Raw genomic sequence first — 15000 nt, 5'->3', positions numbered from 1 at the left:
ACTGACCTGGACACGGACATGAGCCATCCAAGACCAGGAGACCAACCAGATATGGAGCAGCAGAAGTTACAAGAAGCACTGGAAACCAGCCAGGTATATGGAAATAAAATGGAACATCTCTGGAAGGAAGCTATGGACAAGATTGTGAGCCTTCAGAATCAGCTGCTGGACAAAGATATGTTGCTGGAAAAGAACGCAGACGAGGCAGTAGAAATGAAAAGGGAAATCGAGAACGTCTACCTGCAAAAAGAACAGGTAGTAACTGACAAGCGGCGCCTAGAAGATAGAAATCGCGAGCTCGAGGAAAATCTGGCAAAGGAAACCCGGAAAAACCTGACCCTGGAGGATCAAGTTCAGTCACTGGAAAAAGTTTTGTGCCAAAAAGAAGATCGGCTGGTCTCGGCAACAGAAATTCTGAATGCTGAAAGAGCGAAAGCTGAGATCCTGCGCGCAGAACTACAAGCGATGAAGAGCTGGGTATCGCAATTAGGCGGACAGAATGCAAAGATTAATGAAAGCTAGAAGGAAAAGAAGAAGAATTGACTTCAGTAAAGAAAGAGCTGGAAAACGAAAAGATGAAGCCAGATTCTGGAGGCAGAAGTCAGGTTATGAAGAACTGGGTGGCAGAATTAGGAGGACAGAACGCCAGGCATCTGGAAGAGGCAGAAGAAACCACCTGGAAATAACTTTGCTGAAGAAATATTTGAGGAAGGAGAAAACAGAGGACCAGAATTCTACAGGATGCTCTCCATCATGGGAAGAAGGTAGAGAAACTTGTTGGAAGAAGAAAAAGAGGGATATGAGATGGAAACTTCCCTGAGAACCTTGAAAGCAGAGCTCCACAACAGGGACCTCCAGTTGAAAGTTTCTTAGACATGGAAAGGAAATTGGTATGTGAAAAAAAGAACTGCGAGACAAACTAGGCGTCGCTCTCAATCACGGGAAGGAGCTAGACAGCTTACTGGAGGAAGCAGATGAAAAAGGCAAGAAAAATTACAAACAATTTCGAGGAGGAAGTCCAGAAAAGGGAGAACAAAATACAAGATTTACTAGGTCACAGTAAAGCTCAAAGACAAAAGATTAGTTTTGGAAGACAAATTAGAAAATTTTGTTGAATCTTCTGAATAAAGAGAGGATGGAAAGAGAAAGAGTAAATTCGCACTTGGCAGCAAAAGTTGCAGGAAAAAGGACCAAGAAGTGGAGGCACTGAGGAAGAAGAAGAGGGCCATATAGAACAAAGGGAGGCAAATGGAGAGCAAACTGCGAAATCTGTCCAAGGAGAAAACAGTCTGCTCAGAGAAATCGAAGAACAGTCAATGGAATATCAGCTTTAATTGAAGAGAAGGGAGAAAGAAGACTGAAATGAGAATGGACTATCAGGAGACTCTGAGCCAGAAAGACACCGAAATTGAGAAGCTGCGAGAAGGCGAGGAAGAACTGCTCCAACTTAGAAAACAATGTCAAAAGCTGAAAGAGAACTTGAGGACACAGGAGGAAGATATGATTAGAGAACAAAGACGTTTCAGGGGCAGCAAACAAGACTGGAAGAGGCTCTGAGGACCAGGACAAATACATGTTAATGGCCTTCTCCATGGCACAGCTCAGAGGAACTTCCATCTGCAACAGATTGCACTGCAGCATGGAGATGAAGTCTTGGACAGCAGTGAAAAGGAAAGGCAAGAAGAGGACCTGTGCATGAGAAAGGAGAATCAACAGAGGAAATACTGCGATACCCAGCGTGAGAGGACCAACTACAGCAACCAGTGGGAGGTCCTGACTCACACGTTGAAGGACATCGTTCACGGAGACGAGAAGGCTGGAAGCGACGAACAGAGATTCTAACAAGAAATGAAATTATCAACGAAAGCCTGGCTGACAAGACTTGCCTTCAAAGCAACGAAGACGAGATGGGTGACCCGTGACACCCTCCAAAAAGGCCAACAGGAATGAGTCACAGACTGACTCGACGACCATGGGGCTGAGCGCACATCTTCAGCAGCGTGAGAGGGACCCCACGATTCCCCCACACCTTCCAAATTCCCCCCATATCCCCCAACCCCCCGAAGGTGTTCATGGTGGTTCCTCTTATGTTGCTTTGGGTGCGCGTTCAGCCCCACAGTCATCGGGCCATTCTGTTGACCCATTCGTGTTTGCCTTTTCGTCTCGGTCAGGAGGAGCTCGGCAACTGAGCCGGACTGACTGACTCCATTCACTTTCCTGCTGTGGAGACAACAACATTTTAACCTAGCCACTGAGTTGGGCTGGCTTGCCTGCCTGCCCAACTCAGTGCCGGTCCCAAGCCCGGAAGAATAGGGAGGGTTGGAATTGTCCGTAAAATGTCTGCCAAAAACAATGAGAGAGAGAGAGAGAGAGAGAGAGAGAGAGAGAGAGAGAGAGAGAGAGAGAGAGAGAGATTTTGTATAAACTTTGTGAAATGCTAAAATAGAGTTGCTGTAGGATTGGGCCTAGGCCCCAGAGTCTACAGTACCAGGCACCTAGCATTTGCTTCCTTTTCTTTGAAATTTATTTCATACATTTCTAACAATAAATTCCAAAGAATAGAAGGCAAATGCTAGGTACCTGGCACTGTAGACCCTAGGCCTAATACTACAGTAATTCTAACTGTAGTATTTAACAAGTTTATGTAAAAACTATCGCAGATTTTAAAGGAGATTTCTACAGGTTAATTACAAATCTCTTCTCTCTCTCTCTCTCTCTCTCTCTCTCAAAACTAGTTAGGTGTTGGGTGTGGATGGAGGGCCGTTGAAGGGTTGTGGAGTCAAAGGGCAGGAATACTCTGGAGATTCACACATCCTTTATTGCTTCCTACGTTTCGTGATTCGTAATCACATGATCAGGGAATTCTATGGAAAATCAAATAAATTAATAAAAGTACTGAATGGCTAAAACTGAATTATGTTAAAACATTAGTCATTAAAAATCTATAAAGGCTGTTCGAAATTACACACACAAGAGCACACTTAAATACATACACACAAGATTAAAATCATGTTACACACGGACACATATGGTTACAAAAGAGCACATTAAAAATAGCAAAATCACAAAACCCTCAAAATAAATTACAAAAAAAAAAAATTGTCTAATTTTAAGAAAAATTTTCAAAGAATGGAGAAACAAACACACACAGTAACATATAATAAAAAAAGCAGAAGACGCTCACCTTACAATGTTTCTCCATTCTTTGAAAAAATTTTCTTAAAATTAAACAATTTTTTATTTTTATTTTTTTGTAATTTATTTGGAGGGTTTTGTGATTTTGCTATTTTTTGTGTGCTCTTGTGTAACCATGTCCGTGTTAATGTAATTTGGCTTTGTGTGTATGTATTTAAGTGTGCTCGTGTGTGTATCAACAGCCTTACTAGATTTTAAATGACTGAATGTTTTAACGTAATTCAGTTTTTAGCTGTTCAGTACTTTCATTAATTTATTTGATTTTCCATAGAATTCGATCATGTGATTACGAATCACGAACGTAGGAAGCAATAAAGGAAGTGTGAATCTCTATTCCTGCCCTTGACTCCCACAACCCTTCAACGGCCCTACATCCACACCCAACACCTACAACTAGTTTGACTAGAGAGAGAGAGAGAGAGAGAGAGAGGAGAGAGAGGAGAGAGAGGAGAGAGTGGTAGATTTGTAATTAACCTGTAGAAACCTCCTTTAAAATCCTGCAATACATTTACATAAACTTTGTTAAAATACTGAAAGTTAGAGTTGCTGTAGTATTGGGCCTAGAGTCTACAGTGCCAGGTACCTAGCATTTGCCTTCTGTTCTTTGGAATTTATTGTTAGAAATGTATGAAATAAAATTTCAAAGAATAGGAAAACAAATGCTAGGTGTAAGATTGTAGACTCTAGGGTCTAGGCCCAAATCCTCAGCTGCTCCATTTTAACATTTCACAAAGTTTATACAAAAAATGTCTCTCTCTCTCTCTCTCTCTCTCTCTCTCTCTCTCTCTCTCTCATTGTATTTGGCAAGAATCATTTCAACCCTCCCTATTCTTCCCGGGCTTGGGACCGGCACTGAGTTGGGCTGGCAGGCAAGCCAGCCCAACTCAGTGGCTAGGTTAAAATGGAGACTCTAGGCCTAATACTACAGTAACTCTAACTGTAGTATTTAACAAAGTTTATGTAAACGTATCGCAGGATTTTAAAGGAGATTTCTACAGGTTAATTACAAATCTTTCTCTCTCTCTCTCTCTCTCTCTCTCTCTCTCTCTCTCTCTCTCTCAAACTAGTTGTGGGTGTTGGGTGTGGATGGAGGGCCATTAAAGGGTTGTGGGAGTCAAGGGCAGAATACTCTGGAGATTCACATATCCTTTATTGCTTCCCCACGTTTCGTGATTCTAATCACATGATCAGGAATTCTATGGGAAAATCAAATAAGTTAATAAAAGTACTGAATGGCTAAAACTGAATTACGTTAAAACATTAGTCATTAAAAAATCTATAAAGCTGTTCGAAATTACACACACAAGAGCATACTTAAATACAGACACACAAAGCTTAAAATCACGTTATACACGGACACATATGGTTACACAAGAGCACATTAGAAATAGCAAAATCACAAAACCCTCCAAAAAAATTACAGAAAAAAGAATAAAAAATTGTCTAATTTTAAGAAAATTCTTTCAAAGAATGGAGAAACATTGTAAGGTGAGCGTCTTTTCCTTTTTTTTTTTATAAGTATATTACTGTCTTTGTTTGTTTCTCCACTCTTTGAAAAAATTTTTCTTAAAATTAGACCATTTTTTATCCTTTTTTTTTTTGTAATTTATTCGGAGGGTTTTGTGATTTTGCTATTTTTAATGTGCTCTTGTGGAACCATATGTTTCCATGTGTAACGTGATTTTAAGCTTTGTGTGTATGTATTTAAGTGTGCTCTTGTGTGTGTAATTTCGAACAGCCTTTATAGATTTTTAATGACTAATGTTTTAACGTAATTCAGTTTTAGCTGTTCAATACTTTTATTTATTTATTTGATTTTCCATAGAATTCCTGATGATGTGATTATGAATCACGAAACGTAGGAAGCAATAAAGGAAGTGTGAATCTCAAAATTCCTGCCATTGACTATAATTTATATATATATATATATATATATATATATATATATATATATATATATATATATATATGTGTGTGTGTGTGTGTGTGTGTGTGTGTGTGTGTGTAATAAATAAACTGTTATTATTATTATAAAACTGTGTGTGTATTATTATTATTATTATTGCGAGAATATTGGACTGGAAAATGTAAAACTTATGATTTCGTGGAGGTGAAGAAGTGAGGAAAGAAAATTTCCGTTCCGAGCACTCCCCTGACGACCGGGCCTTGATCCTCCCTCCTTCAGAAGGACTAATGAGGCCACAGCGGCGGCTTGGAACCCAGTGACGAAGTCTTCGTCGGATCTTCATGAAGCTCCTCCAGATACTGAATTCTGAAGAAGAAGAAGACAAAATCTTTCTGAGCCGAGCCTACAATCAAAGGCGTTCTTCGCATCTCAAGAAGCGCCCCTAGATCCTGAATCCTGAAGAAGAAGCATCAGAAGAAGACAAAATCTTTCCGAACCGAGCTTGCAATCGAAGGCGTCCTTCTCATCTTCAAGAAGCGCCTCCGGATCCTGGATCCTTCGTCTGGCAGTTTTAAAAACTAGACACAGAGAAAGCAAACGTATACGGTAATCTTGTCAATATGTTTGCACTATATTACATACTGTTTGTAGCACTATTGTTCGTTGGAGTTGATTTGTGTGCTTCAATAATCGAGGATTGGATTAATTTCTTTTGTCGTCAAGAAGTCAACAGTGGTTTACATGTTGCCGCTGCTGTTGATTCCTGAACCGGAAAGTGTCAAGAACCGAACAGCGTTGGCGCCAGACTTTGCCGTCGCCAAACCTAGTTTGGCCTTGTTGGCAGGCTTGGCGCTTGCTGTCTACTGGAAATACAAACTCTACGTACGCAAATATCGTGAACTGGAAGATTGTCTGGAATGTGAATTGCGCGATTGTGAGTACGAAACTGAAAATCATATGAATGCTAGTGAAGATGGTGTGAGACAGAATATGACCGACAATGACGATGAACTTGGACCTGATATGAGTGAAAGTGAGGATGATCTTGAAGTGGATGTAGTGATAGCGAAGATAATTTCGGAAACGAAATGAACGATGTTGATTATGATTCTGAAACGGATATGAGCTTGGTGTCCAGACTGAAGATAGTCTGGAAATGGAGGATAGTGGAGACTGACCTGGACACGGACATGAGCCATCCAAGACCAGGAGACCAACCAGATATGGAGCAGCAGAAGTTACAAGAAGCACTGGAAACCAGCCAGGTATATGGAAATAAAATGGAACATCTCTGGAAGGAAGCTATGGACAAGATTGTGAGCCTTCAGAATCAGCTGCTGGACAAAGATATGTTGCTGGAAAAGAACGCAGACGAGGCAGTAGAAATGAAAAAAAGGAAATCGAGAACGTCTACCTGCAAAAGAACAGGTAGTAACTGACAAGCGGCGCCTAGAAGATAGAAATCGCATGAGCTCGAGGAAAATCTGGCAAAGGAAACCCCAGGAAAACCTGACCCTGGAGGATCAAGTTCCAGTCACTGGAAAAAGTTTTGTGCCAAAAAGAAGATCGGCTGGTCTCGCAACAGAAATTCTGAATGCTGAAAGAGCGAAAGCTGAGATCCTGCGCGCAGAACTACAAGCGATGAAGAGCTGCACGCAATTAGGCGGACAGAATGCAAAGATTAATGAAAAGCTAGAAGGAAAAGAAGAAGAATTGACTTCAGTAAAGAAAGAGCTGGAAAACGAAAAGATGAAGACCCAGATTCTGGAGGCAGAAGTCCAGGTTATGAAGAACTGGGTGGCAGAATTAGGAGGACAGAACGCCAGGCATCTGGAAGAGGCAGAAGAAAACCACCTGGAAATTACTTTGCTGAAGAAATATTTGAGGAAGGAGAAACAGAGGACCAGAATTCTACAGGATGCTCTCCATCATGGGAAGAAGGTAGAGAACTTGTTGGAAGAAGAAATAAAGAGAGGAAATGAGATGGAAACTTCCCTGAGAACCTTGAAAGCAGAGCTCCACAACAGGGACCTCCAGATTGAAAGTTTCTTAGACATGGAAAGGAAATTGGTATGTGAAAAAGAAGAACTACGAGACAAACTAGGCGTCGCTCTCAATCACGGGAAGGAGCTAGACAGCTTACTGGAGGAAGCAGATGAAAAGGCAAGAAAAATTACAAACAATTTCGAGGAGGAAGTCCAGAAAAGGGAGAACAAAATACAAGATTTACTAGGTCACGAAGTAAAGCTCAAAGACGAAAAGTTAGTTTTGGAAGACAAATTAGAAAATTTGTTGAATCTTCTGAATAAAGAGAATGGAAAGAGAAAGAGAAAATTCTGCACTGGCAGCAAAAGTTGCAGGAAAAGGACCAAGAAGTGGAGGCACTGAGGAAAGAAGAAGAGGGCCATATAGAACAAAGGGGAGGCAAATGGAGAGCAAACTGCAGAAAATCTGTCAAGGAGAAAAACAGTCTGCTCAGAGAAATCGAAGAACAGTCGATGGAATATCAGCTTTTAATTGAAGAGAAGGAAAAGAGAAGACTGAAATGAGAATGGACTATCAGGAGACTCTGAGCAGAAAGACACCGAAATTGAGAAGCTGCGAGAAGGCGAGAAGAACTGCTCCAACTTAGAAAAACAATGTCAAAAGCTGAAAAGAACTTGAGGACACAGGAGAAGATATGATTAGAGAACAAAGACGTTTCAGGAGCAGCAAACAAGACTGGAAGAGGCTCTGAGGACCAGGACAAATACATGTTAATGACGCTTCTCCATGGCACAGCTCAGAGGAACTTCCATCTGCAACAGATTGCACTGCAGCATGGAGATGAAGTCCTGGACAGCAGTGAAAAGGAAAGGCAAGAAGAGGACCTGTGCATGAGAAAGGAGAATCAACAGAGGAAATACTGCGATACCCAGCGTGAGAGGACCAACTACAGCAACCAGTGGGAGGTCCTGACTCACACGTTGAAGGACATTGTTCACGGAGACGAGAAGACGCTGGAAGCGACGAACAGAGATTCTAACAAGAAATGAAATTATCAACGAAAGCCTGGCTGACAAGACTTGCCTTCAAAGCAACGAAGACGAGATGGGTGACCCGTGACACCCCCCAAAAAGGCCAACAGGAATGAGTCACAGACTGACTCGACGACCATGGGGCTGAGCGCACATCTTCAGCAGCGTGAGAGGGACCCCACGATTCCCCACACCTTCCAAATTCCCCATATCCCCCCAACCCCGAAGGTGTTCATGGTGGTTCCTCTTATGTTGCTTTGGTGCGCGTTCATTGCCACAGTCATCGGGCCATTCTGTTGACCCATTCGTGTTTGCCTTTCGTCTCGGTCAGGAGGAGCTCGGCAACTGAGCCGGACTGACTGACTCCATTCACTTTCCTGCTGTGGAGACAACAACATTTTAACCTAGCCATTGAGTTGGGCTGGCTCGCCCGCCTGCCCAACTCCCAGTGCCGGTCCCAAGCCGGAAGAATAGGAGGTTGGAATTGTCCGTAAAATGTCTACAAATACAATGAGAGATGAGAGAGAGAGAGAGAGAGAGAGAGAGAGAGAGAGAGAGAGAGAGATACTTTTTGTATAAACTTTGAGAAATGCTAAAATGGAGTTGCTGTAGGATTGGGCCTAGGCCCTAGAGTCTACAGTACCATGCACCTAGCAATTGCTTTCTGTTCTTTCAAATTCATTTCGTACTCTCTCTCTCTCTCTCTCTCAAACTAGTTGTGGGTGTAGGTGGAGGGCTGTTGAAGGGTTGTGGGTGGATAGTGGTGGGTAGGGGTTGTGGGTGGACGGTTGTGACAGTAAGGTTGTATGTGGACAGTTGAGGGTGGAGGTTGTGGGTAGAGCATTGTGGGTGTAAGGTTGTGAATAAAGGGTCATGGGTGCAAGGTTGTGTGTTGAGGGTTGTGGATGAATGGCTCTGGTTAGAGGGTTGCGAGTGTAGGGTCGTGGGTAGAGACCTGGTGGAAGTCTGTGGGTGGAGGGTTGTGAGTATAGGGTTGTGGGTAGAAACCAGGTGGATGACTGTGTTTGGAGGATTGTGAGTGTAGGGTTGTGGGTAGAGACCAGGTGGATGACTGTGGGTGGAGGGTTGTGAGTATATGGTTGTGGGTAGAAACCAGGTGGATGACTGTGGGTGGAGGGTTGTGAGTGTAGGGTTGTGGGTAGAGACCAGGTGGATGACTGTGGGTGGAGGGTTGTGAGTGTAGGGTCGTGGGTAGAAACCAGGTGGATGATTGTGGGTGGAGGGTTGTGATTGTAGCATTGTGGGTAGTGACCAGGTGGATGACTGTGGGTGGAGGGTTGTGAGTGTATGGTTGTGGGTAGAAACCAGGTGGATGACTGTGGGTGGAGGGTTGTGAGTGTAGGGTCGTGGGTAGAAACCAGGTGGATGATTGTGGGTGGAGGGTTGTGATTGTAGCATTGTGGGTGGTGACCAGGTGAATGACTGTGGGTGTTGGTTGTGAGTGTAGGGTTGTGGGCAGAGACCAGGTGGATGACTGTGGGTGGAGGATTGTGAGTGTAGGGTTGTGGCTAGAAGCTAGGTGGGTGACTGTGGGTGGAGGGTTGTGAGTGTAGGGTTGTGGGTAGAGACCAGGTGGATGACTGTGGTTAGAGAATTGTGGATGTAGGGTTGTGGGTAGAAACCAGGTGGATGACTGTGTGTGGAGGGTTGTGAGTGTAGGGTTGTGGGTAGAGACCAGGTGGATGACTGTGGGTGGATGCTTGTGAGTGTATGGTTGTGGGTAGAAACCAGGTGGATGACTGTGGGTGTTGGTTGTGAGTGTAGGGTTGTGGGCAGAAACCAGGTGGATGACTGTGGGCGGAGGATTGTGAGTGTAGGCTTTTGGGTAGTGACCAGATGGATGACTGTGGGTGGAGGGTTGTGAGTGTAGGGTTGTGGGTAGAGACCAGGTGGATAATGGTGGGTGGAGGTTTTTGAGTGTAGGGTTGTAGGTATATACCAGATGGATGACTGTGGGGGGAGGGTTGTGAGTGTCGGGTTGTAGGTAGAGACCAGATGGACGACTGTGGGTGGAGGGTTGTGAGTGTAGGTTTGTGTGTAGAAACCAGGTGGATGACTGTGGGTGGAGGGTTGTGAGTGTAGGGTTGTGGGTAGAAACCAGGTTAATGACTATGGGTGGAGGGTTGTGAGAGTAGGGTTGTGGGTAGAGACCAGAAGAATGACTGTTGGTGGAGGGTTGTGAGTGTAGGATTGTAGGTAGATACCAGATGGATGACTGTGGGTGGAGGTTGTGAGTGTATGGTTGTAGGTAGATACCAGATGGATGACTGTAGGTCGAGAGTCTAGGGTTGTGAGTAGAGACCAGATCGATGACTGGGGATGAAAGGTTGTGAGTTAGGGTTGTGGGTAGAGACTAGGTGGATGACTGTGGGTGGAGGGCTGTGAGTGTTGGCGTGTGGGTAGAGACTAGGTGGATGACTGTGGGTGGAGGGTTGTGAGTGTAGGCTTGTGGGCAGAGACCAGATGGATGACTGTGGATGGAGGGTTGTGAGTGTAGAGTTGTGGGTAGAGACCAGGTGGATGACTGTGGGTGGAGGGTTGTGAGTGTTTTGTTGGGGGTCGAGGGTTGTGAATGTAGGTTTGTGGGTGTTAGGTTTAACGTGGAGTTTTGTGGGTGGCGTTGTAGGTGAAAGGTTGAACGTGGAGGGTTGTGGTGGGAGCAGTGGATAGTTATGGGTGGATGACTGTGGGATGAGGGTTTTGGGTGTAAATATGTGGGTAGAGGGTTGTGGGTTTAAGGTTGTATGTGGGAAGGTGTGGGTAGTGAGCAAGTGGAGGACTGCAGGGGAGGGTTGTCAGTGAAAGGTTGTGGTGGATGGCTGTGGGTAGAAGGTTTTGGTTGTTAGGTTGTAGATGGAGTGTTGTGGGTAGATGAGAAAAAGGATGCTGATTTTGACCCCTGAAAAATAATAATAATAATAATAATAATAATAATAATAATAATAATAATAATAATAATAATAATAATTTGTAAGCCAAAGCAACGTTCAAATCTAAACTGTCAAAGAAATAGTTGTCAGCCCAAAGACAAAAAAGCACAATAATTTCAGACATATCGTGACCTGACCCACAGCTCAGGCACATCCGATCCACCCAATCGTTCTGGGACAGAAACCTGAGAGGCCTACAATCCAAAAACGCAACCTTTAAAGGCCCCACAGCACAAAGTCTCGGCAAAAGGTTGACACCTAATTTTGGATTTGAAAGAGATTCCTTATGTCTCTTTGGCACCCTTGTAGCAGTCATTCCGGCTTTAGCCTTCCTTAAATTAGCCTCAAATTTAATATAACTACCTTGAATTAACCTCAATTTTAACCTAAATTCCTTAAATTAAACTTAAATTTAACCCATCTTCCTTAAATTAACCTCAAATTTAATCTAACTTCCTTACATTAGCCTCAAATTTAACTAACTTCCTTAAATCAACCTCAAATTTAAAATAACTCCCATAAATTCATTTCAAATTTAACCTAGCTTCCTTAAATTAACATCAAATTTAACCCAACTTCCTTAAATTAACCTCAAATTTAAGCTAACCTTCCTTAAATTAACCTCAAATATAACCTAGCTCCGTCAAATGAATCTCAAATTTAACCTAATTTCCTTAAATTAACCTCAGATTTAACCTACCTTTCTTAAATCATCATCATATTTAACCTAACTTAACTCAGCTTGCCCAGAGTTACCTAAACCTATAACCTTGCTTCCCCTTACGTAGTGTCCAAAAAATAACCTTGTGGCCCAGGCCCAAATTCTATTGAACAGTTACAATAAGAGACATTACTTTCTCTCAGTTTCATTATATATTGCAGTATTTCCTTAATTTCTCTTACTTTCTTTAAGAAAGGTTAATCGATTCCTTTCTGAAACCGAGAAGCTTTCAAATGGTAGCTTCAACTAACGTATGGTATTTTTTTAAAATGAATTTCTCTCTTCTCCTTAAACAGTTATGTAATGAGTCACTACTTTCTCTCTCTCTTGTTATATATAATTGTAGCAGGAGTTCCTCTTAGCAATCGAGGTCTCTTTACGTTAGTTTCCACCTGTTGGATTTTATGAAGTTGATGATAATGTCACGAAAAACGAGATATTTCAAGAACCAACAGTTAAAAGAGGCTATTCTCTCGTAAGACAACGTACTGATTACTCTTCATAACAGTGGGCTGTTTGATGTGTTACCTAATTTGTAAATGCAGCAATTGGATAGTTGACCTTTACTCTTGTTTATGTACGTATTTTCAGACGAATGTAATGCTACCGTATTTTACTTTTTCTCCTTCCTGTTCCTGTGATCAGGTCTTGAAATAAAGACGAAAGCTCAGGGTTTACGATCTTCCCTTCCGCCTTTTCCTGCGAGCGCTTCTTATACCTGTTGTAGAGAGAGAGAGAGAGAGAGAGAGAGAGAGAGAGAGAGAGAGAGAGAGAGAGAGAGATTACAGAGGAACGTTTGCTCTTTTTTAAAAAAGTTTTTTTTTCTGTCCCTATCAAGTTTTTAAACTGGAATTTTAATACGTTAGTCCTTTGACATTCAGTGTAGAAAATTGAGCATTTATGAAAAATGGGAGTTGCAATTATGTTCGAAAAGGATGTGATTATTTTTTCCATGAATAACGTAAACTCATTTAATGTATATTTATATCTGTCTACCTGTCTATCTGGCTACTTAAACGTCTATCTATCTATCTATCTATACATATGTTTATATATACAGATGTATAACACAGATATATATGTATATATATAAGTGTGTGTTTCTATGTGCGTGCGTGCTAGTGGGCGTGCGTGCGAGTGGGCGTGCGTTTGTTGCGCGCGCGTGTATATGTGTGTATAAAGAAAGAGAGAGTGAGGAGAACCGGTTTTACTTGGCAGTGAGGTAAGATTCACAGCTCCATCAAAATTCCTTGAAGAATCTGAACGATAGTAAGAAAAAAAAGCATCAAATACCATAAATATTTCTGTAAGAATTCTATAAGCAAGCGTCTAAGATATCAACCAGTTTATAATTCGAAATAAAAAGAGAAAGTAAAATAAGAAGAAAAACAAAAAAAAAAAAAAAAAGCTCAATGAAAACCTTCCTGACAGAGTAGAAAAATTGCACAGAAAATACCAGAGCGTTGAAGAGAATTTTATAGTTAGGAGTACTTTAAATTCATATTTCTATTTTGAAGTCCAATCTCTCAAAAGTCGTTTTAAAGTCATAACCAGCGCAGTATTTAAAAAGGCAGGGCTTGTTTTACTGCACATGAAAGCACTTGACAGCCGTGTAAAAGTGGAGGCGACTTTTCAATTCTATGAGAAGATTGGAGCAGAGTTTTGTAATTGCTGAAGCAACAGCAGGAATCCGATCTGGTTATTCATTCTTGGGAAAATGGAAGTCTTTTAGCTGATATGTTTTTGAGATTTGCTTTTTAATGTATGCTTGGCTAGTCGCATTTTACTTCTTTAACCAGGTCTTACTGTGGTGGCTGTCCCTTTATCCAGGTATTTCTGTGGTGACCGTCCCTTTTATCCAGGTATTACTATGGTGACTGTCTCGTTTGTCCAATTATTACAATGGTTGGCTGAAAAGCATTTTCAATAATATATCTCTATGGTCTCGAGGACATGAATAAGGTATGATAAACCCGCAGAGTTTATTTACCACGCAAGTTACAAAGGGAAGGGGGAAGGGGGATGGGGGAAGGGGAAGGGTAGGTACGGGTTTGAAACCTACCCTATTATCTAAGTTGGGTCAAATGATGGCCACGTGCCAAACTTTGTCTAGATCGGTCAAGCGGTTAGGATTTCTATAGCGCACCAACGTACAAACAAACAAACATACAAACATTCACCTTTATATACAAGATATATATATGCATATATATATTTATATATATATATATATATATATATATATATATATATATATATATATATATATATATATATATATATATATACTATTCACACACATTTAAGGGGTATAAAAAATATCTCTACCTGAAGTGTCTTCTTATCAAATTACCATTAAACCATTTACTCTGGCTTCACTCTCCTGAAATATTTCTGAAGCTTCCAAATAATCTCTATTAAAGTATTTAACTGAGATAAATTGCAATTTCGTTTTTGCCTCAGAAAAAAAAACTTCACCTTTTCCTCTCTTTCAAAATCTTCCTTCTAGACCCCATCCCTTCTCCCTGGCACCACCCCCGCTCCGACCTCCGTCCCCAACCCCGCCCCCCCTAAAAAAAAAAAGACTCAGAAATGAATGACCCTTCTTCGAGACGTAGGAAACTTCTCACTGTAAGGACCTCGTTAACTTCTTTCCTTCTTTCTTCTTATCCTCACCTTTTTTTTTTATCTCTCTCTTAGCTCCTAAGGTGAAAGGGAGAGCGGATATTTTCTTTTCGACTTTCTTTTTTTTTTACTTTTCTTTTTAATAGATTTCACAACGCCTCTAAAAAATAAATAACTTTATTTATATCTGAGTCTGGTTAAACTATTCTAATAATAATTTTGATAATAATATTTATACCTGAACGAAAACGATTGAATATGTTTTTCACGAATTTGTAAGTCCGGTTGTAGCCCAGGCGTGAATGAAACAGAAATCGATATATTCCTTCAGCATCTTGAAGGGGAAAAAATTAATGTTAGTTAGGGATAACAGAAGTGTTAAGAAAATCCCAAAGTCAGGAGTAAAAAAACAATTTGTTGAACCGTGATACTTACCGTCTTATCTATGTCTGTCTGTCTGTCTTTATTATTATTATTATTATTATTATTATTATTATTATTATTATTATTATTATTATTATTATTATTATTACCTGTGTATGTCTGTTGGCTCCTTTATTAGAAGGATCCATAATAAGATTTTTC

The 15000-nt window shown here is 41.3% G+C and overlaps 3 protein-coding genes across 3 annotated transcripts in view; 2 read left to right on the top strand and 1 right to left on the bottom strand.

The window, feature by feature from the left end:
- Nucleotides 1–522, top strand: part of LOC136854729 (uncharacterized) — a 738-nt gene extending 216 nt beyond the window's left edge. The window contains exon 1 of the mRNA XM_067131315.1: nucleotides 1–522. This exon is cut by the window's left edge and continues 216 nt beyond it. Coding sequence (XP_066987416.1) covers nucleotides 1–522 — 522 coding nt within the window.
- A 6046-nt stretch (nucleotides 523–6568) lies between these two features.
- Nucleotides 6569–7489, top strand: LOC136854728 (tropomyosin-like). Its single transcript, XM_067131314.1, has one exon. The coding sequence runs from the start codon at nucleotides 6569–6571 to the stop codon at nucleotides 7487–7489; it is 921 nt and encodes a 306-aa protein (XP_066987415.1).
- Nucleotides 7490–9037: 1548 nt separating this feature from the next.
- LOC136854727 (uncharacterized) lies at nucleotides 9038–11385 on the bottom strand. The gene is made up of 3 exons (XM_067131313.1): nucleotides 11268–11385; nucleotides 10494–10918; nucleotides 9038–10354 (listed from the first exon to the last, which is right to left on the bottom strand). The coding sequence occupies exons 1-3, from the start codon at nucleotides 11383–11385 to the stop codon at nucleotides 9038–9040; spliced, it is 1860 nt and encodes a 619-aa protein (XP_066987414.1).
- Nucleotides 11386–15000: the final 3615 nt, after the last annotated feature.

This window comes from Macrobrachium rosenbergii, chromosome 30, assembly GCF_040412425.1.
Source record: "Macrobrachium rosenbergii isolate ZJJX-2024 chromosome 30, ASM4041242v1, whole genome shotgun sequence".
NCBI lineage: Eukaryota > Metazoa > Arthropoda > Malacostraca > Decapoda > Palaemonidae > Macrobrachium > Macrobrachium rosenbergii.
This window is presented reverse-complemented; position numbering and strand designations above follow the sequence as displayed.